Here is a 24,328-nt window from a genome sequence, read left to right on the forward strand (position 1 = left end):
TCTTTCCTATGTGGAGGTATGGTGCCTTAAAAACTGGTTTTCCGGCAGTTAACATATCAAAACAATCACCAACCATGTTACTAAAGCCTACTGTGTCAAAATCCACTGTCAAACGGAAGTTTGCAAAATAACGTGTGTACCCCTTTAAGGCCCAGCCTGCATTGTAGAGAGGCCATGGTTCAGAAGGGAGAACTTCAAACTAATGTTTTTTGGTTGTTTTTTCAGATATAGTCTTCAAATTTGGCATGGGTATACTATGGAATCTCCTCTTAATAGCCACATTCAACAGCTGGGCCTAGGTCTTTTGGATGCAATGTTGGAGCTGTTTAAACATGTTGTAGAGCTGTATACATATGCATGTATTTCACTTTAAAATACATATCTCTGCCATCTTTTGCCTTGTTGCTATTATTTGATCACCCTATAGTCCCACAGTGACCTGGTACATGTGTGCCAAGTTTGGAGCTTTTCCCACTTTCAGCACCAAAGGAGTTCATGTGTGGGTGTTTGGTCAAGTTGTGGTCACTGCACTATATCCCAATGGTCTGACCATATGGGTTGCAATGTGAAAGTTGTTCATCATGAGAAATGGTGCATGTATACCAAGTTTCATACACATTGCACCTTCCTAGTGGTAATGGCAGCCTGTTGAAGTCCTGAACTTCAAGGCCTTGTGATAGCGCCACCTATGTGTTTTTCTGGCCCATCTTTTGATTCCTTAACTAACTTTATGAGTTCTACAAGCCTGCCAATTTTTATAACTTTTGGAGCCAAAAAGTCAGAATAAAAATAATAATAATAATAATACTAACGAATACAATAGGTTTCCTACGGAGATTCCGTAGGACCCCTAATAAATATAGTTGCCAGCAACAATAACGGGGTCCTACTGTATGCCTAGCCATCAGCCTAGCCATCAGCCTAGCCATCAGCCTAGCCATCAGCCTAGCCATCAGCCTAGCCATCAGCCTAGCCATCAGCCTAGCCATCAGCCACATATACCATGTGCTCTAGTACTGGACTCTTGTCAAGCCAGCACCTTCCCCCTCTACCACAAAATGAGACTCCCCTTATATAAGCCAATAAGTCCCAGGTGGACTGATTGGGCCATACCAATAATAAGGGGAACTTCCCTGGCCAAGGCGGGGTTAACCTTCTGCCCCCTAGTGCTCCGGAAGTCCAAATACCACATTAAATATGATGTGAGGGGAGAGACAGTGAGAAGGGATTTTCACATTCTCACATGACCGTATGACCGACAGTATAATAGTATGACCAACTGTATGACAGACAGTATGACAGTATGACAGACAGTATGACCAACAGTATGACTGTATAACCGACAGTATGACTGTATGAACGAAAGTATGACAGTATGACCGTATGACTGTATGAACGACAATATGACAGTATGACGGTATGACCGACAGTATGACTGTAGACTGCCAAGGGCAGATTGGAGTATATTTTGAGAAATATAAGTCTTTCCTATGTGGAGGTATGGTGAGCTTGGTTGGTATGGTAATATGCATTGGTATGCCTTAAAAACTGGTTTTCCGGCAGTTAACATATCAAAACAATCACCAACCATGTTTCTAAAGCCTACTGTGTCAAAATCCACTGTCAAACAGATGTTTGCGAAATAACGTGTGTACCCCTTTAAGGCCCAGCCTGCATTGTAGAGAGGCCATGGTTCAGAAGGGAGAACTTCAAACTAATGTTTTTTGGTTGTTTTTTCAGATATAGTCTTCAAATTTGGCATGGGTATACTATGGAATCTCCTCTTAATAGCCACATTCAACAGCTGGGCCTAGGTCTTTTGGATGCAATGTTGGAGCTGTTTAAACATGTTGTAGAGCTGTATACATATGCATGTATTTCACTTTAAAATACATATCTCTGCCATCTTTTGCCTTATTGCTATTATTTGATCACCCTATAGTCCCACAGTGACCTGGTACATGTGTGCCAAGTTTGGAGCTTTTCCCACTTTCAGCACCAAAGGAGTTAATGTGTGGGTGTTTGGTCAAGTTGTGGTCACTGCACTATATCCCAATGGTCTGACCATATGGGTTGCAATGTGAAAGTTGTTCATCATGAGAAATGGTGCATGTCTACCAAGTTTCATACAAATTGTACCTTCCTAGTGGTAATGGCAGCCTGTTGAAGTCCTGAACTTCAAGGCCTTGTTATAGCGCCACCTATGTGTTATTCTGGACCATCTTTTGATTCCTTTACTAACTTTATGAGTTCTACAAGCCTGCCAATTTTTATAACTTTTGGAGCCAAAAAGTCAGAATAAAAATAATAATAATAATACTAACGAATACAATAGGTTTCCTACGGAGATTCCGTAGGACCCCTAAATATAGTTGCCAGCAACAATAACGGGGTCCTACGGTATAACAGCCACCAGCCTAGCCACCAGCCTAGCCACCAGCCTAGCCACCAGCCTAGCCACCAGCCTAGCCACCAGCCTAGCCACCAGCCTAGCCGCCAGCCTAGCCGCCAGCCTAGCCGCCAGCCTAGCCGCCAGCCTAGCCGCCACATATACCATGTGCTCTAGTACTGGCCTCTTGTCAAGCAAGCACCTACCACAAAATGAGACTCCCCTTATATAAGCCAATGAGTCCCAGGTGGACTGATTGGGCCATACCAATAATAAGGGGAACTTCCCTGGCCAAGGCGGGGTTAACCTTCTGCCCCCTAGTGCTCCGGAAGTCCAAATACCACATTAAATATGATGTGAGGGGAGAGACAGTGAGAAGAGATTTTGACACTCACATGACAGTATGACAGACAGTATGACAGTATGACCAACTGTATGACTGTATGACCAACTGTATGACTGTATGACCAACTGTATTACCGACAGTATGACAGTACGACCAACACTATGACCGACAGTATGACAGTATGACTGTATGACAGTATGACCAACAGTATGACTGTATAACTGACAGTATGACCGTATGACTGTATGAACAAAAGTATGACAGTATGACCGTATGACTGTATGAACGACAATATGACAGTATGACCGACAGTATGACCGACAGTATGACAGTACGACCAACACTATGACCGACAGTATGACAGTATGACAGACAGTATGACTGTATGACAGTATGACCAACATTATGACTGTATAACTGACAGTATGACCGTATGACTGTATGAACAAAAGTATGACAGTATGACTGTATGACTGTATGAATGACAATATGACAGTTTGACAGTATGACCGACAGTATGACCGTAGACTGCCAAGGGCAGATTGGAGTATATTTTGAGAAATATAAGTCTTTCCTATGTGGAGGTATGGTGCCTTAAAAACTGGTTTTCCAGCAGTTAACATATCAAAACAATCACCAACCATGTTACTAAAGCGTACTGTGTCAAAATCCACTGTCAAACGGATGTTTGCAAAATAACGTGTGTACCCCTTTAAGGCCCATCCTGCATTGTAGTGAGGCCATGGTTCAGAAGGGAGAACTTCAAACGAATGTTTTTTGATTGTTTTTTCAGATATAGTCTTCAAATTTGGCATGGGTATACTATGGAATCTCCTCTTAATAGCCACATTCAACAGCTGAGCCTACGTGTTTTGGATTCAATGTTGGAGCTGTTTAAACGTGTTGTAGAGCTGTATACATGTGCATGTATTTCACTTTAAAATGCATATCTCTGCCGTCTTTTGCCTTATTGCTATTATTTAATCAGCCCATAGTCCCACAGTGACCTGGTACATGTGTGCCAAGTTTGGAGCTTTTCCCACTTTCACCACAAAAGCAGTTAATGTGTGAGTGTTTGGTCAAGTTGTGGTCACTGCACTATATCCCAATGGTCTGACCATATGGGTTGCAATGTGAAAGTTGTTCATCATGAGAAATGGTGCATGTATACCAAGTTTCATACAAATTGCACCTTCCTAGTGGTAATGGCAGCCTGTTGAATTCCTGAACTTCAAGGCCTTGTTATAGCGCCACCTATGTGTTATTCTGGACCATCTTTTGATTCCTTTACTAACTTTATGAGTTCTACAAGCCTGCCAATTTTTATAACTTTTGGAGCCAAAAAGTCAGAATAAAAATAATAATAATAAATATAGTTGCCAGCAACAATAACGGGGTCCTACTGTATGCCTAGCCATCAGCCTAGCCATCAGCCTAGCCATCAGCCTAGCCATCAGCCTAGCCATCAGCCTAGCCATCAGCCACATATACCATGTGCTCTAGTACTGGACTCTTGTCAAGCCAGCACCTTCCCCCTCTACCACAAAATGAGACTCCCCTTATATAAGCCAATAAGTCCCAGGTGGACTGATTGGGCCATACCAATAATAAGGGGAACTTCCCTGGCCAAGGCGGGGTTAACCTTCTGCCCCCTAGTGCTCCGGAAGTCCAAATACCACATTAAATATGATGTGAGGGGAGAGACAGTGAGAAGGGATTTTCACATTCTCACATGACCGTATGACCGACAGTATAATAGTATGACCAACTGTATGACAGACAGTATGACAGTATGACAGACAGTATGACCAACAGTATGACTGTATAACCGACAGTATGACTGTATGAACGAAAGTATGACAGTATGACCGTATGACTGTATGAACGACAATATGACAGTATGACGGTATGACCGACAGTATGACTGTAGACTGCCAAGGGCAGATTGGAGTATATTTTGAGAAATATAAGTCTTTCCTATGTGGAGGTATGGTGAGCTTGGTTGGTATGGTAATATGCATTGGTATGCCTTAAAAACTGGTTTTCCGGCAGTTAACATATCAAAACAATCACCAACCATGTTTCTAAAGCCTACTGTGTCAAAATCCACTGTCAAACAGATGTTTGCGAAATAACGTGTGTACCCCTTTAAGGCCCAGCCTGCATTGTAGAGAGGCCATGGTTCAGAAGGGAGAACTTCAAACTAATGTTTTTTGGTTGTTTTTTCAGATATAGTCTTCAAATTTGGCATGGGTATACTATGGAATCTCCTCTTAATAGCCACATTCAACAGCTGGGCCTAGGTCTTTTGGATGCAATGTTGGAGCTGTTTAAACATGTTGTAGAGCTGTATACATATGCATGTATTTCACTTTAAAATACATATCTCTGCCATCTTTTGCCTTATTGCTATTATTTGATCACCCTATAGTCCCACAGTGACCTGGTACATGTGTGCCAAGTTTGGAGCTTTTCCCACTTTCAGCACCAAAGGAGTTAATGTGTGGGTGTTTGGTCAAGTTGTGGTCACTGCACTATATCCCAATGGTCTGACCATATGGGTTGCAATGTGAAAGTTGTTCATCATGAGAAATGGTGCATGTCTACCAAGTTTCATACAAATTGTACCTTCCTAGTGGTAATGGCAGCCTGTTGAAGTCCTGAACTTCAAGGCCTTGTTATAGCGCCACCTATGTGTTATTCTGGACCATCTTTTGATTCCTTTACTAACTTTATGAGTTCTACAAGCCTGCCAATTTTTATAACTTTTGGAGCCAAAAAGTCAGAATAAAAATAATAATAATAATACTAACGAATACAATAGGTTTCCTACGGAGATTCCGTAGGACCCCTAAATATAGTTGCCAGCAACAATAACGGGGTCCTACGGTATAACAGCCACCAGCCTAGCCACCAGCCTAGCCACCAGCCTAGCCACCAGCCTAGCCACCAGCCTAGCCGCCAGCCTAGCCGCCACATATACCATGTGCTCTAGTACTGGCCTCTTGTCAAGCAAGCACCTACCACAAAATGAGACTCCCCTTATATAAGCCAATGAGTCCCAGGTGGACTGATTGGGCCATACCAATAATAAGGGGAACTTCCCTGGCCAAGGCGGGGTTAACCTTCTGCCCCCTAGTGCTCCGGAAGTCCAAATACCACATTAAATATGATGTGAGGGGAGAGACAGTGAGAAGAGATTTTGACACTCACATGACAGTATGACAGACAGTATGACAGTATGACCAACTGTATGACTGTATGACCAACTGTATGACTGTATGACCAACTGTATTACCGACAGTATGACAGTACGACCAACACTATGACCGACAGTATGACAGTATGACTGTATGACAGTATGACCAACAGTATGACTGTATAACTGACAGTATGACCGTATGACTGTATGAACAAAAGTATGACAGTATGACCGTATGACTGTATGAACGACAATATGACAGTATGACCGACAGTATGACCGACAGTATGACAGTACGACCAACACTATGACCGACAGTATGACAGTATGACAGACAGTATGACTGTATGACAGTATGACCAACATTATGACTGTATAACTGACAGTATGACCGTATGACTGTATGAACAAAAGTATGACAGTATGACTGTATGACTGTATGAATGACAATATGACAGTTTGACAGTATGACCGACAGTATGACCGTAGACTGCCAAGGGCAGATTGGAGTATATTTTGAGAAATATAAGTCTTTCCTATGTGGAGGTATGGTGCCTTAAAAACTGGTTTTCCAGCAGTTAACATATCAAAACAATCACCAACCATGTTACTAAAGCGTACTGTGTCAAAATCCACTGTCAAACGGATGTTTGCAAAATAACGTGTGTACCCCTTTAAGGCCCATCCTGCATTGTAGTGAGGCCATGGTTCAGAAGGGAGAACTTCAAACGAATGTTTTTTGATTGTTTTTTCAGATATAGTCTTCAAATTTGGCATGGGTATACTATGGAATCTCCTCTTAATAGCCACATTCAACAGCTGAGCCTACGTGTTTTGGATTCAATGTTGGAGCTGTTTAAACGTGTTGTAGAGCTGTATACATGTGCATGTATTTCACTTTAAAATGCATATCTCTGCCGTCTTTTGCCTTATTGCTATTATTTAATCAGCCCATAGTCCCACAGTGACCTGGTACATGTGTGCCAAGTTTGGAGCTTTTCCCACTTTCACCACAAAAGCAGTTAATGTGTGAGTGTTTGGTCAAGTTGTGGTCACTGCACTATATCCCAATGGTCTGACCATATGGGTTGCAATGTGAAAGTTGTTCATCATGAGAAATGGTGCATGTATACCAAGTTTCATACAAATTGCACCTTCCTAGTGGTAATGGCAGCCTGTTGAATTCCTGAACTTCAAGGCCTTGTTATAGCGCCACCTATGTGTTATTCTGGACCATCTTTTGATTCCTTTACTAACTTTACGAGTTCTACAAGCCTGCCAATTTTTATAACTTTTGGAGCCAAAAAGTCAGGATAAAAATAATAATAATAATAAATATAGTTGCCAGCAACAATAACGGGGTCCTACGGTATAACAGCCACCAGCCTAGCCACCAGCCTAGCCACCAGCCTAGCCATCAGCCTAGCCATCAGCCTAGCCGCCACATATACCATGTGCTCTAGTACTGGCCTGTTATCAAGCCAGCACCTACCTCCTCTACCACAAAATGAGACTCCCCTTATATAAGCCAATAAGTCCCAGGTGGACTGATTGGGCCATACCAATAATAAGGGGAACTTCCCTGGCCAAGGCGGGGTTAACCTTCTGCCCCCTAGTGCTCCGGAAGTCCAAATACCACATTAAATATGATGTGAGGGGAGAGACAGTGAGAAGGGATTTTCACATTCTCACATGACCGTATGACCGACAGTATGACAGTATGACCAACAGTATGACTGTATGACCGACAGTATGACAGTATGACAGACAGTATGACTGTATGACAGACAGTATGATTGTATAACTGACAGTATGACCGTATGACTGTATGAATGACAGTATGACCGTATGACTGTATGAACGACAATATGACAGTATGAACGACAGTATGACCGTAGACTGCCAAGGGCAGATTGGAGTATATTTTGAGAAATCTAAGTCTTTCCTATGTGGAGGTATGGTGAGCTTGGTTGGTATGGTAATATGCATCGGTATGCCTTAAAAACTGGTTTTCCGGCAGTTAACATATCAAAACAATCACCAACCATGTTTCTAAAGCCTACTGTGTCAAAATCCACTGTCAAACGGACGTTTGTGAAATAACGTGTGTACCCCTTTAAGGCCCAGCCTGCATTGTAGAGAGGCCATGGTTCAGAAGGGAGAACTTCAAACTAATGTTTTATGGTTGTTTTTTCAGATATAGTCTTCAAATTTGGCATGGGTATACTATGGAATCTCCTCTTAATAGCCACATTCAAAAGCTGGGCCTAGGTCTTTTGGATGCAATGTTGGAGCTGTTTAAACATGTTGTAGAGCTGTATACATATGCATGTATTTCACTTTAAAATACATATCTCTGCCATCTTTTGCCTTATTGCTATTATTTGATCACCCTATAGTCCCACAGTGACCTGGTACATGTGTGCCAAGTTTGGAGCTTTTCCCACTTTCAGCACCAAAGGAGTTAATGTGTGGGTGTTTGGTCAAGTTGTGGTCACTGAACTATATCCCAATGGTCTGACCATATGGGTTGCAATGTGAAAGTTGTTCATCATGACAAATGGTGGATGTATACCAAGTTTCATACAAATTGTACCTTCCTAGTGGTAATGGCAGCCTGTTGAAGTCCTGAACTTCAAGGCCTTGTTATAGCGCCACCTATGTGTTATTCTGGACCATCTTTTGATTCCTTTACTAACTTTATGAGTTCTACAAGCCTGCCAATTTTTATAACTTTTGGAGCCAAAAAGTCAGAATAAAAATAATAATAAATATAGTTGCCAGCAACAATAACGGGGTCCTACGGTATAACAGCCACCAGCCTAGCCACCAGCCTAGCCACCAGCCTAGCCACCAGCCTAGCCATCAGCCTAGCCATCAGCCTAGCCATCAGCCTAGCCATCAGCCTAGCCATCAGCCTAGCAGCCACATATACCATGTGCTCTAGTACTGGCCTCTTGTCAAGCCAGCACCTTCCCCCTCTACCACAAAATGAGACTCCCCTTATATAAGCCAATAAGTCCCAGGTGGACTGATTGGGCCATACCAATAATAAGGGGAACTTCCCTGGCCAAGGCGGGGTTAACCTTCTGCCCCCTAGTGCTCCGGAAGTCCAAATACCACATTAAATATGATGTGAGGGGAGACAGTGAGAAGGGATTTTCACATTCTCACATGACCGTATGACCGACAGTATAATAGTATGACCAACTGTATGACAGACAGTATGACAGTATGACAGACAGTATGACCAACAGTATGACTGTATAACCGACAGTATGACTGTATGAACGAAAGTATGACAGTATGACCGTATGACTGTATGCACGACAATATGACAGTATGACGGTATGACCGACAGTATGACTGTAGACTGCCAAGGGCAGATTGGAGTATATTTTGAGAAATATAAGTCTTTCCTATGTGGAGGTATGGTGAGCTTGGTTGGTATGGTAATATGCATTGTTAAAAACTGGTTTTCCGGCAGTTAACATATCAAAACAATCACCAACCATGTTTCTAAAGCCTATTGTGTCAAAATCCACTGTCAAATGGATGTTTGCGAAATAACGTGTGTACCCCTTTAAGGCCCAGCCTGCATTGTAGAGAGGCCATGGTTCAGAAGGGAGAACTTCAAACTAATGTTTTTTGGTTGTTTTTTCAGATATAGTCTTCAAATTTGGCATGGGTATACTATGGAATCTCCTCTTAATAGCCACATTCAACAGCTGGGCCTAGGTCTTTTGGATGCAATGTTGGAGCTGTTTAAACATGTTGTAGAGCTGTATACATATGCATGTATTTCACTTTAAAATACATATCTCTGCCATCTTTTGCCTTATTGCTATTATTTGATCACCCTATAGTCCCACAGTGACCTGGTACATGTGTGCCAAGTTTGGAGCTTTTCCCACTTTCAGCACCAAAGGAGTTAATGTGTGGGTGTTTGGTCAAGTTGTGGTCACTGCACTATATCCCAATGGTCTGACCATATGGGTTGCAATGTGAAAGTTGTTCATCATGAGAAATGGTGCATGTATACCAAGTTTCATACAAATTGTACCTTCCTAGTGGTAATGGCAGCCTGTTGAAGTCCTGAACTTCAAGGCCTTGTTATAGCGCCACCTATGTGTTATTCTGGACCATCTTTTGATTCCTTTACTAACTTTATGAGTTCTACAAGCCTGCCAATTTTTATAACTTTTGGAGCCAAAAAGTCAGAATAAAAATAATAATAATAATAATACTAACGAATACAATAGGTTTCCTACGGATTCCGTAGGACCCCTAATAATAAATATAGTTGCCAGCAACAATAACGGGGTCCTACGGTATAACAGCCACCAGCCTAGCCACCAGCCTAGCCACCAGCCTAGCCACCAGCCTAGCCATCAGCCTAGCCATCAGCCTAGCCATCAGCCTAGCCATCAGCCTAGCCATCAGCCTAGCCATCAGCCTAGCCATCAGCCTAGCCATCAGCCTAGCCATCAGCCTAGCCATCAGCCTAGCAGCCACATATACCATGTGCTCTAGTACTGGCCTCTTGTCAAGCCAACACCTTCCCCCTCTACCACAAAATGAGACTCCCCTTATATAAGCCAATAAGTCCCAGGTGGACTGATTGGGCCATACCAATAATAAGGGGAACTTCCCTGGCCAAGGCGGGGTTAACCTTCTGCCCCCTAGTGCTCCGGAAGTCCAAATACCACATTAAATATGATGTGAGGGGAGAGACAGTGAGAAGAGATTTTGACATTCTCACATGACAGTATGACAGACAGTATGACAGTATGACCAACTGTATGACTGTATGACCAACTGTATGACTGTATGACCAACTATATGACTGACAGTATGACAGTACGACCAACACTATGACCGACAGTATGACAGTATGACAGACAGTATGACTGTATGACAGTATGACCAACAGTATGACTGTATAACTGACAGTATGACCGTATGACTGTATGAACAAAAGTATGACAGTATGACTGTATGAACGACAATATGACAGTTTGACAGTATGACCGACAGTATGACCGTAGACTGCCAAGGGCAGATTGGAGTATATTTTGAGAAATATAAGTCTTTCCTATGTGGAGGTATGGTGAGCTTGGTTAGTATGGTAATATGCATTGGTATGCCTTAAAAACTGGTTTTCCGGCAGTTAACATATCAAAACAATCACCAACCATGTTTCTAAAGCCTATTGTGTCAAAATCCACTGTCAAATGGATGTTTGCGAAATAACGTGTGTACCCCTTTAAGGCCCAGCCGGCATTGTAGAGAGGCCATGGTTCAGAAGGGAGAACTTCAAACTAATGTTTTTTGGTTGTTTTTTCAGATATAGTCTTCAAATTTGGCATGGGTATACTATGGAATCTCCTCTTAATAGCCACATTCAACAGCTGGGCCTAGGTCTTTTGGATGCAATGTTGGAGCTGTTTAAACATGTTGTAGAGCTGTATACATATGCATGTATTTCACTTTAAAATACATATCTCTGCCATCTTTTGCCTTATTGCTATTATTTGATCACCCTATAGTCCCACAGTGACCTGGTACATGTGTGCCAAGGTTGGAGCTTTTCCCACTTTCAGCACCAAAGGAGTTAATGTGTGGGTGTTTGGTCAAGTTGTGGTCACTGCACTATATCCCAATGGTCTGACCATATGGGTTGCAATGTGAAAGTTGTTCATCATGACAAATGGTGCATGTATACCAAGTTTCATACAAATTGTACCTTCCTAGTGGTAATGGCAGCCTGTTGAAGTCCTGAACTTCAAGGCCTTGTTATAGCGCCACCTATGTGTTATTCTGGACCATCTTTTGATTCCTTTACTAACTTTATGAGTTCTACAAGCCTGCCAATTTTTATAACTTTTGGAGCCAAAAAGTCAGAATAAAAATAATAATAATAATACTAACGAATACAATAGGTTTCCTACGGAGATTCCGTAGGACCCCTAATAATACTAACGAATACAATAGGTTTCCTACGGATTCCGTAGGACCCCTAATAAATATAGTTGCCAGCAACAATAACGGGGTCCTACGGTATGACAGCCACCAGCCTAGCCACCAGCCTAGCCACCAGCCTAGCCATCAGCCTAGCCATCAGCCTAGCCATCAGCCTAGCCATCAGCCTAGCCATCAGCCTAGCCATCAGCCTAGCCATCAGCCTAGCCATCAGCCTAGCCATCAGCCTAGCCATCAGCCTAGCCATCAGCCTAGCCGCCACATATACCATGTTCTCTAGTACTGGCCTCTTGTCAAGCCAGCACCTTCCCCCTCTGCCACAAAATGAGACTCCCCTTATATAAGCCAATAAGTCCCAGGTGGACTGATTGGGCCATACCAATAATAAGGGGAACTTCCCTGGCCAAGGCGGGGTTAACCTTCTGCCCCCTAGTGCTCCGGAAGTCCAAATACCACATTAAATATGATGTGAGGGGAGAGACAGTGAGAAGAGATTTTGACATTCTCACATGACAGTATAATAGTATGACCAACTGTATGACAGACAGTATGACAGTATGACAGACAGTATGACAGTATGACCAACAGTATGACTGTATAACCGACAGTATGACCGTATGACTGTATGAACGAAAGTATGACAGTATGACCGTATGACTGTATGAACGACAATATGACAGTATGACGGTATGACCGACAGTATGACTGTAGACTGCCAAGGGCAGATTGGAGTATATTTTGAGAAATATAAGTCTTTCCTATGTGGAGGTATGGTGAGCTTGGTTGGTATGGTAATATGCATTGGTATGCCTTAAAAACTGTTTTTTTTGGCAGTTAACATATCAAAACAATCACCAACCATGTTTCTAAAGCCTACTGTGTCAAAATCCACTGTCAAACAGATGTTTGCAAAATAACGTGTGTACCCCTTTAAGGCCCAGCCTGCATTGTAGAGAGGCCATGGTTCAGAAGGGAGAACTTCAAGCAAATGTTTTATGGTTGTTTTTTCAGATATAGTCTTCAAATTTGGCATGGGTATACTATGGAATCTCCTCTTAATAGCCACATTCAAGAGCTGGGCCTAGGTGTTTTGGATGCAATGTTGGAGCTGTTTAAACATGTTGTAGAGCGGTATACATATGCATGTATTTCACTTTAAAATACATATCTCTGCTGTCTTTTGCCTTATTGCTATTATTTGATCACCCTATAGTCCCACAGTGACCTGGTACATGTGTGCCAAGTTTGGAGCTTTTCCCACTTTCAGCACCAAAGGAGTTAATGTGTGAGTGTTTGGTCAAGTTGTGGTCACTGCACTATATCCCAATGGTCTGACCATATGGGTTGCAATAGGAAAGATGTTCATCATGACAAATGGTGCATGTATACCAAGTTTCATACAAATTGCACCTTCCTAGTGGTAATGGCAGCCTGTTGAAGTCCTGAACTTCAAGGCCTTGTTATAGCGCCACCTATGTGTTATTCTGGCCCATCTTTTGATTCCTTTACTAACTTTACGAGTTCTACAAGCCTGCCAATTTTTATAACTTTTGGAGCCAAAAAGTCAGGATAAAAATAATAATACTAACGAATACAATAGGTTTCCTACGGATTCCGTAGGACCCCTAATAATAATAATACTAACGAATACAATAGGTTTCCTACGGATTCCGTAGGACCCCTAATAATAATACTAACGAATACAATAGGTTTCCTACGGAGATTCCGTAGGACCCCTAATAATACTAACGAATACAATAGGTTTCCTACGGAGATTCCGTAGGACCCCTAATAATACTAACGAATACAATAGGTTTCCTACGGATTCCGTAGGACCCCTAATAATACTAACGAATACAATAGGTTTCCTACGGATTCCGTAGGACCCCTAATAATAATACTAACGAATACAATAGGTTTCCTACGGATTCCGTAGGACCCCTAAATACAATAGGTTTCCTACGGATTCCGTAGGACCCCTAATAATACTAACGAATACAATAGGTTTCCTATGGATTCCGTAGGACCCCTAATAATACTAACGAATACAATAGGTTTCCTACGGATTCCGTAGGACCCCTAATAATACTAACGAATACAATAGGTTTCCTACGGAGATTCCGTAGGACCCCTAATAATAATAATACTAACGAATACAATAGGTTTCCTACGGATTCCGTAGGACCCCTAATAATAATAATAATACTAACGAATACAATAGGTTTCCTACGGATTCCGTAGGACCCCTAATAATACTAACGAATACAATAGGTTTCCTACGGAGATTCCGTAGGACCCCTAATAATAATAATACTAACGAATACAATAGGTTTCCTACGGATTCCGTAGGACCCCTAATAATAATACTAACGAATACAATAGGTTTCCTACGGATTCCGTAGGACCCCTAATAATAATACTAACGAATACAATAGGTTTCCTACGGATTCCGTAGGACCCCTAATAATACTAACGAATACAATAGGTTTCCTACGGAGATTCCGTAGGACCCCTAATAATAATACTAACGAATACAATAGGTTTCCTACGGAGATTCCGTAGGACCCCTAATAATACTAACGAATACAATAGGTTTCCTACGGATTCCGTAGGACCCCTAATAATAATAATACTAACGAATACAATAGGTTTCCTACGGATTCCGTAGGACCCCTAATAAAGAGTAGACGCCGCATTGGCTGCTGGGAAAGAAATGCAGCCGCCATCTTGGAGCGGTCGACCGCTCCACTCTGACGAGCCGTGGGCCGCCATCTTGGAGCGGTCGACCGCTCCACTCACTGTAATCTGTTTGGTGCAATGAACTGTCAGCGCATTTAATTAATCAAACCTCGCTGAATACCAAACTGATGTTCACACAAGGTTGTTCTGCTGCAAAGGTCATACATGTAGCTATGATACAGACACACGGCGGGTTTTAATATTCATAGTGGGCTTAAATAAGACTCCTTGACAAAGCAGTTTGGTACGTCGTGTGTGTGCGTGTGTGCGTGCGTGTGTGGCTCCTCTGAGGCTCCTCCCTCTCTCTGAGCGTCAGACCCATAGATATAATAGAACACTAGAGCTGTGTCGAAATCATTCCCTATTCCCTCACTCACTATTCCCTACATAGTGTTTATGACATAGTGAACTGTATAGTGTTTATGACATAGTGAACTGTATAGTGTTTATGACATAGTGAACTGCATAGTGTTTATGACATAGTGAACTGTATAGTGTTCATGACATAGTGAACTGTATAGTGTTTATGACATAGTGAACTGCATAGTGTTTATGACATAGTGAACTGTATAGTGTTTATGACATAGTGAACTATATAGGGAACGAACAAACGAGAATTCAGACACTACGCTGAACATTTCTGAACGTCATTTGCGTCAGTAAATGCGCCCGCATTGCATTGTGGTACACGGGAGTAACATGTAGGGAACATCGTATGTTCACTCAAATGTTGGGTATTTTATAGTCCACTATATACAGTATATATACTATATATACTGTATATACTGAACAAAATTAACCACTGAGAATTCAAACAGCGCTACAAAATGGCGAGCGCTAGTGACGGCAATGCGATACCGAAGCTCCGATACGTGCTTTGTGTGTTTTTTGAATCCAGGAAAGGCCGCGAGACAGGATCGCTTTTAACTCACTTTATTTGGTAAAGGTTTTTGGTTTTTTGGTTTTGGTCTATCGTCTATGAAACAAAAGGAGAGGGATGGTATATAACACGCGTGGAGCGTCTCTAAGCTTTGTATCTACGATACGCCGCCCAAGAGATTCTGATTCCCTGATAGCGGGGTCAGAGTTAAACAGGTAGGTAGGGGTGGGCGTGTTCTGTGGCTTTAAAAGCCCGCCCCCTGATGTTGCAGCCCTAAAGTATGTGCTCGGTGCTGCTCCCTTGTGACTGTGTGAGAATATTACCTCTTAATATTACCCATTAACTATTGAATGTGCTCGGTGCTGCTTTCTGTGGCTATGTGAGGATATTATGGCTGAAATATGTCACAGCTTTGAACCCTTCGCTATGAAGCACTGCTTCATGGAAACAAGCACGTGACACATGACGTCCGAAGCAGAAACTGTTTGGTTTCCTGAATGAACGACCTGACTGGTTCACGACCCGATCAGCTGACCGACCCGTTCAGGCTGAGACGTTATGAGTGCTCTAAACCAGGGATCATTTGTGTTATTCAATAACTTTTCTATTGCATTGTTGCTTTTGCGTATTGGATCATTATATCGTTCATCTTCGTTCAATCTTTGAGTGATTCCCAGCCCATAGTTTATATTGTCTTTAGGTTATAGTCATAGTTCGACAAGCACAAACAAGGCAGCCCGCTGTCATTGGTTTACATCTGAGGTCGGCTCAGGAGGCAGAGCAGAGGGGTATTCCATCAACCAGGCTAAGCGCAAAGCCAGGCTTATTTCGCTTAGCCGGGCTTCTTTCAGCTAGAGTTGCGTTCCATGAACGTGACTTAAGGGAATCTCCGCTAAGTAACCATGGCAACTTATCCGACCAGACTAACCTGGTCGGGAGCAGGTTAACTGTCAGGCTAACTTGAGCAGTGTTTTGTTGGGAAAATCAGTCTGTCTAGTTACTTGACCAGAGAAAATGAGACGGAGAGGTAATAAAGTCTGTCAGCACGAAGGCCTCGGATTTATTAAGTAAAGTGGTAAAAGTGATACAGGTTCATAAAGCGTGAAAGATCGAATATTTCTAAGTCCCTATCAGCGCTGAGGTCGTCTGGAGCTTCGCCTCCGTGGAAGTTCTGCTTCAGAAGAGTGTGAGATGATCTGTGTGGTATAGTCTTATGCTGTGTTTTCCTCCTAACGAGGTGTGTGTGCTTAGGGTAGGTGTGTGTGTTTTTGGATGTTATCAGGGCTGGCGTGGGGGTTACCTGGATCCAGCTCCCCGTTCAGCTCCCTAACCTTGGGAAAGGCGGGAGGCGCCCTGGGCTGCGGTTAGACTATGTGTTAATGACTGTGGTCCAATGGTGGGATTTCTAACCGTCTTCTGGGTTGACTGGATCTTATGGGTCATGACATAAAAGTTGAAAGGCGTACTACACACCTGTTCTTGCGAATGTGTGGTGCATTATCTGAGTCTCTAGCATCTCTCCATGTTGGGACATCCGGCCTCCGGCTCAGGCCTTGACCTGAAGAATAGCTGGTTATGTGTGTGTTAGTTTAGAACACGGGTTAACTATATTCGTAATGTACGTATCATGTGGTGTGTTCATAACGTACATATCATGTGGTGTGCTCATAACGTACATATCATGTGGTGTGCTCATAACGTACATATCATGTGGTGTGCTCATTGGGTTTATTAGTAAATAAACTGTAGAAGACCAACAGCAGAATAACTCAGTGAAAGAGATGCAACACTATCTTATTATATCAGCATAGCAAGTAACCCTAACCATTTAACCACCCCAACCCTAACCGAGTTTACTCGTTTTGCCCATCAGTTTCAGAGAAATCCATCTGTCAGCAACAAGTGTACCATCAGAAGGTTCCGCCAAGCCTATTCCTCACAATTTTGTCATAAATGTACATATATGAAGTACAAACAGCGCATATTTTCACTAAGGGTCTAAGATTAAATGATGCAAATGAAATAATTCAATGAATTGCTATCTATTATTACTGTGGCTATTTTTTCAACACATTATTACACTAATCGATGTATTACTGCGTAATCAGGAATCAGCGGCTGGGTGAATGGTCTAGGACTTGCCCTGTGATACGCGCGACCCGAGTTCGCGTCCAGAGTATTTCATAGTATTCTTGGCGTTGGCTTCATTTTGTAATTCCCTTTATTCATTTTATTAATTCCCTAATTAAGAATATTCAAAGAAATTGAAAATAAATGGCATGAAAAGTTATTTGATCTCATTATTATCTCTAGTAATCCTTCCTATATTACTATTACTTGCGTGGGGATAGAACCCCGGACGACTGGGTGCAAGGCCGACACGTTAACTCGAGACTATCTCCCTGATTCTAAATCTATAGTCAATATTAAAGACCGGGTAAACCAAATTCAGTATTTTTCTTCTTATCATATTAATTAGGCCTTAAATGTGTCCCTCAAAACATGTAAAAAATATTTTTCCCATTCATCATTTCCTTGAGGAGCTAGGCCTCAGAGAATGTTCTGTGTGCAGGTTTAAAATGGGCGGGTCTACATCGAAGACCGCGTTACGTAAAGCGGCCATACTCACATAAACCCGCCCCCTGCTGCCCTCTAGGTATAAATACATTAACCGCGCACTAGCATTCTGTGGTTTCACCCGTCTATGGTTTTACCGCTCACGAGTCTGGTTTGAATTGTCAGTTTGCAGCTAGCTTGCCCGTTGGACCTCTCCGGTGATGGCCGTGGTTTCCTGGCCTGCAGCGCACACGCCCCCACCGTCCTGAGCCAGGGATTACTGCTCATTTTTCATCAACTTTGAAGCATAATTGTATATACTTCGCGATTTTTTTAGTCCTTCAAATTTGGCAGGATGGTTAATAATATATTTTCCTGTGGTATTATAAACTCAAAACCCATAATTATTTTTGGTTTACCCGGTCTTTAAATTAAAATATGTTACGCTTAATACTACTTATGCATTCAACAGATCGCCGATTTATGTGCCAGGCAGCCTCCCTGTTTCTATTAATGGTTACGGTGTTCCCTTTTTGAGTTATTATAAGCGTGTACTCCTCATAGACCTCCACAAGCAGCTTCTGTTCACCGCTGGTAAAGATCCCGCCCGGTCCTTTTCAGACGTTTAATCCATGATTCGACATTCACGGTTATGGGCTGGTTACGTATCTCGTGAATGCGCGTATAGGATGTCTCACAGTAACGGATGTTTGCGCAAAATCAGCTGGGGGGGTGGGAGTTGGGTTGCAGGCGGACGGGATTGTTGACGGGGGGTAGGGTTGGTACGTTGAGAGAGATCTAACGGGTATTTTTCTTTTTTTGGCGTGACATTTGTTGCGTGTGAGTGAGAGAGTGAGATATTTATACTTACAAATCGCATTAAAAAATAAATATTAATATTAAAAAAAATTTAAAAAGCGGAATCAATTTGTGGCGCTCGTTGTTGAATTTGTGGCGCTGCACCACACATTGGTCTATGTATGGGAAACACTGGTATGTATGTATGTATGTATGTATGTATGTAGTAATGAATGATTTTTTGGAAACTCTTTAGCGTACCACTTAATAACGCATCACGTACCACCAGTGGTACGCGTACCATAGTTTGAGAACCGCTGGGTTAACCTATTCAAGGTTATCTCTATTATGGCTGGGTATTCCCTACAACCTCACGACGTGATACGTATCACGACACAGAGGCCACGATACGATGCGCATCGCGATACACGTTGATTTTGAATAATGACCATGTCCTACACAGAATTTACTACAACAGCTGTTCTTCATTATTCTCTATGGATGGCACAACTTAAAACACTTACAATTCAGGCCCAGAGAGAGCCCAGAGTTATTAATATATGCAAATAAAATATACTTTCATTCTTAAACGTAAAATGGCATTTTCTGTTGTCTCTTATGCTTTTAGATTTTTGATGCAACAATAATATTCTGGTTTCACATGACTTTAAGTGCACTTCTATTGGCTGTAGGAATGTCCACCTGACGTACCAGTTATTTTATTTAAAAAAAACATTAAATACAGAAAACTGTTTTAACAAACTTAAAAGTGTCCTTGTACTGGCAGCTAAGGCTTCACATGTTTTCAGATTTTTGTGCAGAAACAACAGTTGATCACCATGCTCAGGTTTCAGAGCACTTCTCTGAGCTGTAGCTATATCTCCAGCGGTGGAGAACACCCTCTCTGTGGCTTCACTTGTACCTGGGATGCAGAGGGTATTTCTAGCTAAGTTAGACAGTAAGGCAGCCTGGTGCTCCCTCCACCAACTGAGTGGATCCCCAGTAACAGACAATGGCTTTTTGTTTTGCTGTATCGATGCAGTAGCATCTTTATTGATGCGCGCATCAGCAAGGAGTACGTCACGATATATTGCCATATCGATTTTCTTTTAGCACAGCCCTACTCTCTATCCCAGGGTGCGGCTCAGGTCTGTTCAGATTTTGTCATGTCCTTTCATTACATTCCTTGTTACAGTACTTGCATTACATTCCTTGTTACAGTACTACAGTACTTACATGACCAACAGGCTGACAGGCTGTTGGTCATGTTTGATAAAAAAGTACATGAAGTGCTTTGGGGTCAATTCTTAATGTAAACATTAATATTTTTAATGATGCACCAGGTTAGGCAAGGCAACTTTATTTATATAGCACTTTTCATACACAAGGCAGACTCAAAGTGCTTCACATATTAACATTGTCATACAATAAAAAGAAAATAATAGATTAAAAAAAAAAAAGAGTAAGATAAATAGAAAATAAAGGCAAAGTTAAAAAAGCATTTTAGAAAGTGCAATGTATTTCAGATCAGATCAACAGTCTCTCTGGTATACCCACGTGGTATACCCACTTTCTCTGGGACTCCAACCCGGATTCTAGGACTCTAACCCAGACAGAACTCTGATCTCAAACCCTTCAAAGTTCATTCAGGTTAGAGGGTTCCCTGTACAATTTACAGCATTAGTTCTATGAGAATTTATAAAACGGGTGGCTTAAATGAAGCGATCTGATTGGTTCCCAACTGTTGTATAATGAGCATATACATACAGCTATGACGCCCATTCAGTTTACAGAGTTCAGTATCACTCCGCGCCTAACTCTAACTCTTGTTTATTTATATATAAAAGCAATAGCATAGTTCACTGAAGCCTAAAAACATGTTGATTGATGGAGAGGGTGGAGATGTTGTAAAGCAATAGGCACACGGTGAGTGAACTCGATAGAAGGCCAAATTGCCGGTGACCCGAGCTACCGTCTCTAGCCTTCTCTCTGAAGGACGCGACAGTGTGTTGCATAGCAACCGCCATACACTTTGCAGGCAGCCAGGAGGGACTACATTTTTGTATTCGTAAAAAAAATGCTTTTCCGACTTTCTCACTTTTTCAAAATTGAGGGTGTCTATGACTTTCATTTCGCAATACTTACGTAACCGTTTTATAAAAGCAGTAGATCACTTCAGTCAGTGAAATATGCTTATTAGATCGAATCTGCAATTAATCGATTCAGTCCATGACTATTTGAATAACTTCCAATGTTGTGTTTTTGTGTCATTTGGATACGTTGTATTTGAACCTCAGGGACAGAAAAAGTGCTTCCATGTTAAAAGTGAAAGTGTAGCGTAGTGACACTCGGCTGTTTCAACTGGGCAGAAGTCTGAGACTTCTCACCCTATGCAAACGTTGTTTTTGGACACATACTTATCCCATATTTTAGACAATAATTGATATAAATGTACTTTGAGAATGTATAATTCCTTTAATTTAAATCCAAAGTAACATGACATGGAGGCACTTCACTCATTTATAAACTAAATAATCAGACAAACATTGTAAGGTGAGTCCAAAATATTGACCCCTCATCCTCAGTGAAGCTGTCCTGTCTGCAGGACTTCATGTTGTACCTCTTATTGGATGAAGATTTCTGCTTGAAACAACAAAATATATAACGTATAAAGCACTTGCATTTGAACGAGTTCAAACTGTTATTTTACTATTATTACCCATGTTTTCTAGGAATGGCCTCTGCTACTTCCTGGTCTGAAGAGGACTTTTCATGTTCCATCTGTCTGGATGTGTTCAACAGCCCAGTTTTCACACCATGTGGACACAACTTCTGCAGAACCTGTATTTCAACGTTCTGGGATGACCAGGTCCAGTACAAATGTCCTGTTTGCAACAAGCTGTCCCACACAAGACCTGATTTACAGGTCAATACCTTCATATCAGGGATGGTTGATCGGTTTAGAAGTTCTGTACGAGTCAAAGAGCAGCCTTGTGTTGAACCAGCAGAAGTTCCCTGTGACGTCTGTACTGGGACCCAGCTGAAGGCGGTGAAGTCCTGCCTAATGTGTTTTACCTCTTACTGCCACACCCACCTGGAGCCTCATCAGAGAGTCGCTAGACTGAAGAAACATCAGCTGGTCGAGCCTATGGACCGTCTGGAGGACAGGATGTGTAAGAAACATGACCGACTCCTGGAGCTCTTCTGCCAGACTGAACAGGTGTGTGTGTGTGTGTTGTGCACAGTGACAGACCACAAGTCCCATCCTGTTGTAACTCTAAAGGAGGAATATGAAGTGACGACGGCCCAGCTGGGGAAGATAGAGGCTGAAGTTCAGCAGATGATCCAGGAAAGACAACTAAAGATTAAGGACATCAGAGACACAGTGGGACGTAGCAAAGCAGACGCAGACAAAGAGATAGCCGATGGTGTGCAAGTCTTCACTGCTCTGAAGCGCTCTGTTGAAAAGTGCCAGGATGATCACAACCAAACGGTTAAAGAGAAACTGAAATCCACAGAGACAGAAGCTGAAGGCCTCATCAAAGAGCTGGAGCAGGAAATAGAAGATCTGACCAATAGAAGATCAGAGGTGACGCAGCTCTCACACACTGAAGACCACCTCCACCTCCTCCAGACCTTCAAATCCCTGAAGGATCCTCCACCCACCAGGGACTGGACCACGGTGGAGGTCTGTCCTCCGTCATACGTTGGGACCTTGAGGAGAGCCCTGGATCAGCTGGAGGAGACACTGAACATGGAGATGAAGAAGGTGCCTGACCTGAGATCAGCTCTAAACAAGTGTAAGTATCTGATTAGTTTGATTTAGGGCTGTCAAATGTACATTCAATATTCTTAAAATATTTTACAGAACAAAATGAAACATGTAAAATGTTTTTCCCTGAAGACAATGTTGTGAGTACTGCAGTGTAAAGTGAGGTTGAAAACATGTTTGATAAAGCTACATAGCTTAAAGGGACACTGTGTTTTTACTCCCATCTCGTGGTAAAATGATATAGTGCATTCAAACGAATAGTGCTCACTTTTTAAAATGGACGTTGCAACCTGGTTGCAACTACGGTAGGCGGTATGTGCCAAGAAGCTATGACAACCTGTCATCCAATACTACCTCATCGAGTTTTCTTTCGGGTGATGATAAGGTACGCTATTTCAAACAAACTTCAAACTGCAGTGAACCATTAGTGTGAGCATGTATGAGTAATTACTACTCGAGCAAGATAGTGAATTATGTTGTCATGTTTATAATTTTTTTTATTGGTAACATTACTATGTCGTAGTCTAACCTATAGCATCAGTTAACAACTTGACACACAATGAACACACTTATTTTTTTACTAGTGCTTATATAACGCATGAACTATGTGTAATAATAATTAGTAGCAATTAATAAGTAGTGATACATTCCTTATTTGTTTATTTTTACGATGTGCGTGCATTGTCAGATCATCATCATTACGTGATTGAAGGGTATGGAGAGGACAGAGAGGCAGTGGATCGGTGGGAGGTAGTAGGCAAGAAATGCAACCCTTATTCAATCAAACAGAGCCTATGCTGCTATCCACCAACAAGGCTGTTTAGGCTTTTAACTATATGTGTTCTACTGTGGAAGAGAGTTCCATAGTTGGGGGGCTGCCCTGGAGAAGGCTCTGTCACCGAATGTGTTCAGTTTGGAGGGTGGTACGGTTAGAGTGAGAGTGGAGGAGGATCGGAGGGCTCGGGAGGGGCAATGGGGGACGAGGAGGTCAGACAGGTAGGGCGGGACCAGGTGGTGGAGAGCTTTGAAAGTCAGCAGGAGTACTTTGAAACTGATATGTTGTTTGACGGGGAGCCAGTGGAGAGTGTGGAGAACGGGAGTGATGTGCTCACGGGACCGGGTGTGAGTGAGGAGGCGAGCAGCAGAGTTTTGAACCATTTGGAGTCTATGGAGGGAATGAGAGGTGATGCCAGTGAGGAGGGAGTTGCAGTAGTCAAGACGGGAGGAGATGAAGGCGTGGATAAGGGATTCAGCAGCAGGGGGGGGAGAGGCAGTGTCTGATTTTGGCGATGCGGCGGAGGTGAAAGTAGGAGGTCTTGACAATGGAGCTGACATGGGGATCGAAGGAGAGGGTGGGGTCCAGGATAACACCAAGATTGCGTGCCAGGGGGGAGGGAGTGATGGTCGAGGCGTCAATGGTGAGTGAGATGGGTCCAGTTTTATTCAGTGGTTTGGTGCCTATGAGAGGAGCTCTGTTTTGTCACTGTTAAGTTTGAGAAAGTTGTGGGTCAGCCATGTTTTTATTGTAGAGATGCAGGTTTCGATGTGGGTGAGGGGAGGGTTTTGGGTGGTTTTGGTACTGATGTACATCTGAGTGTCATCTGCGTAACAGTGGAAGTCGAGATTGAGTTTGCGGATGATGTGACCAAGGGGGAAGAGGTAGC

At 42.5% G+C, this 24,328-nt stretch overlaps 2 protein-coding genes across 2 annotated transcripts in view; both read left to right on the forward strand.

The window, feature by feature from the left end:
- Positions 1–24,328, forward strand: part of LOC311369536 (E3 ubiquitin/ISG15 ligase TRIM25-like) — a 163,160-nt gene that overhangs the window by 134,051 nt on the left and 4,781 nt on the right. The window contains exon 2 of the mRNA XM_084487764.1: positions 21,625–22,692. Coding sequence (XP_084343890.1) covers positions 21,627–22,692 — 1,066 coding nt within the window. The 5' untranslated portion in view covers positions 21,625–21,626. The remainder of the gene's footprint in view (positions 1–21,624; positions 22,693–24,328) is intronic.
- The window catches only part of LOC311369520 (NLR family CARD domain-containing protein 3-like), a 245,274-nt gene that overhangs the window by 132,085 nt on the left and 88,861 nt on the right, over positions 1–24,328 (forward strand). The gene's annotated exons all lie outside the window — the stretch shown is intronic.

The sequence above is a fragment of the Micromesistius poutassou genome, assembly GCF_964030765.1.
Source record: "Micromesistius poutassou genome assembly, chromosome: 24".
Classification (NCBI taxonomy): Eukaryota; Metazoa; Chordata; class Actinopteri; order Gadiformes; family Gadidae; genus Micromesistius; species Micromesistius poutassou.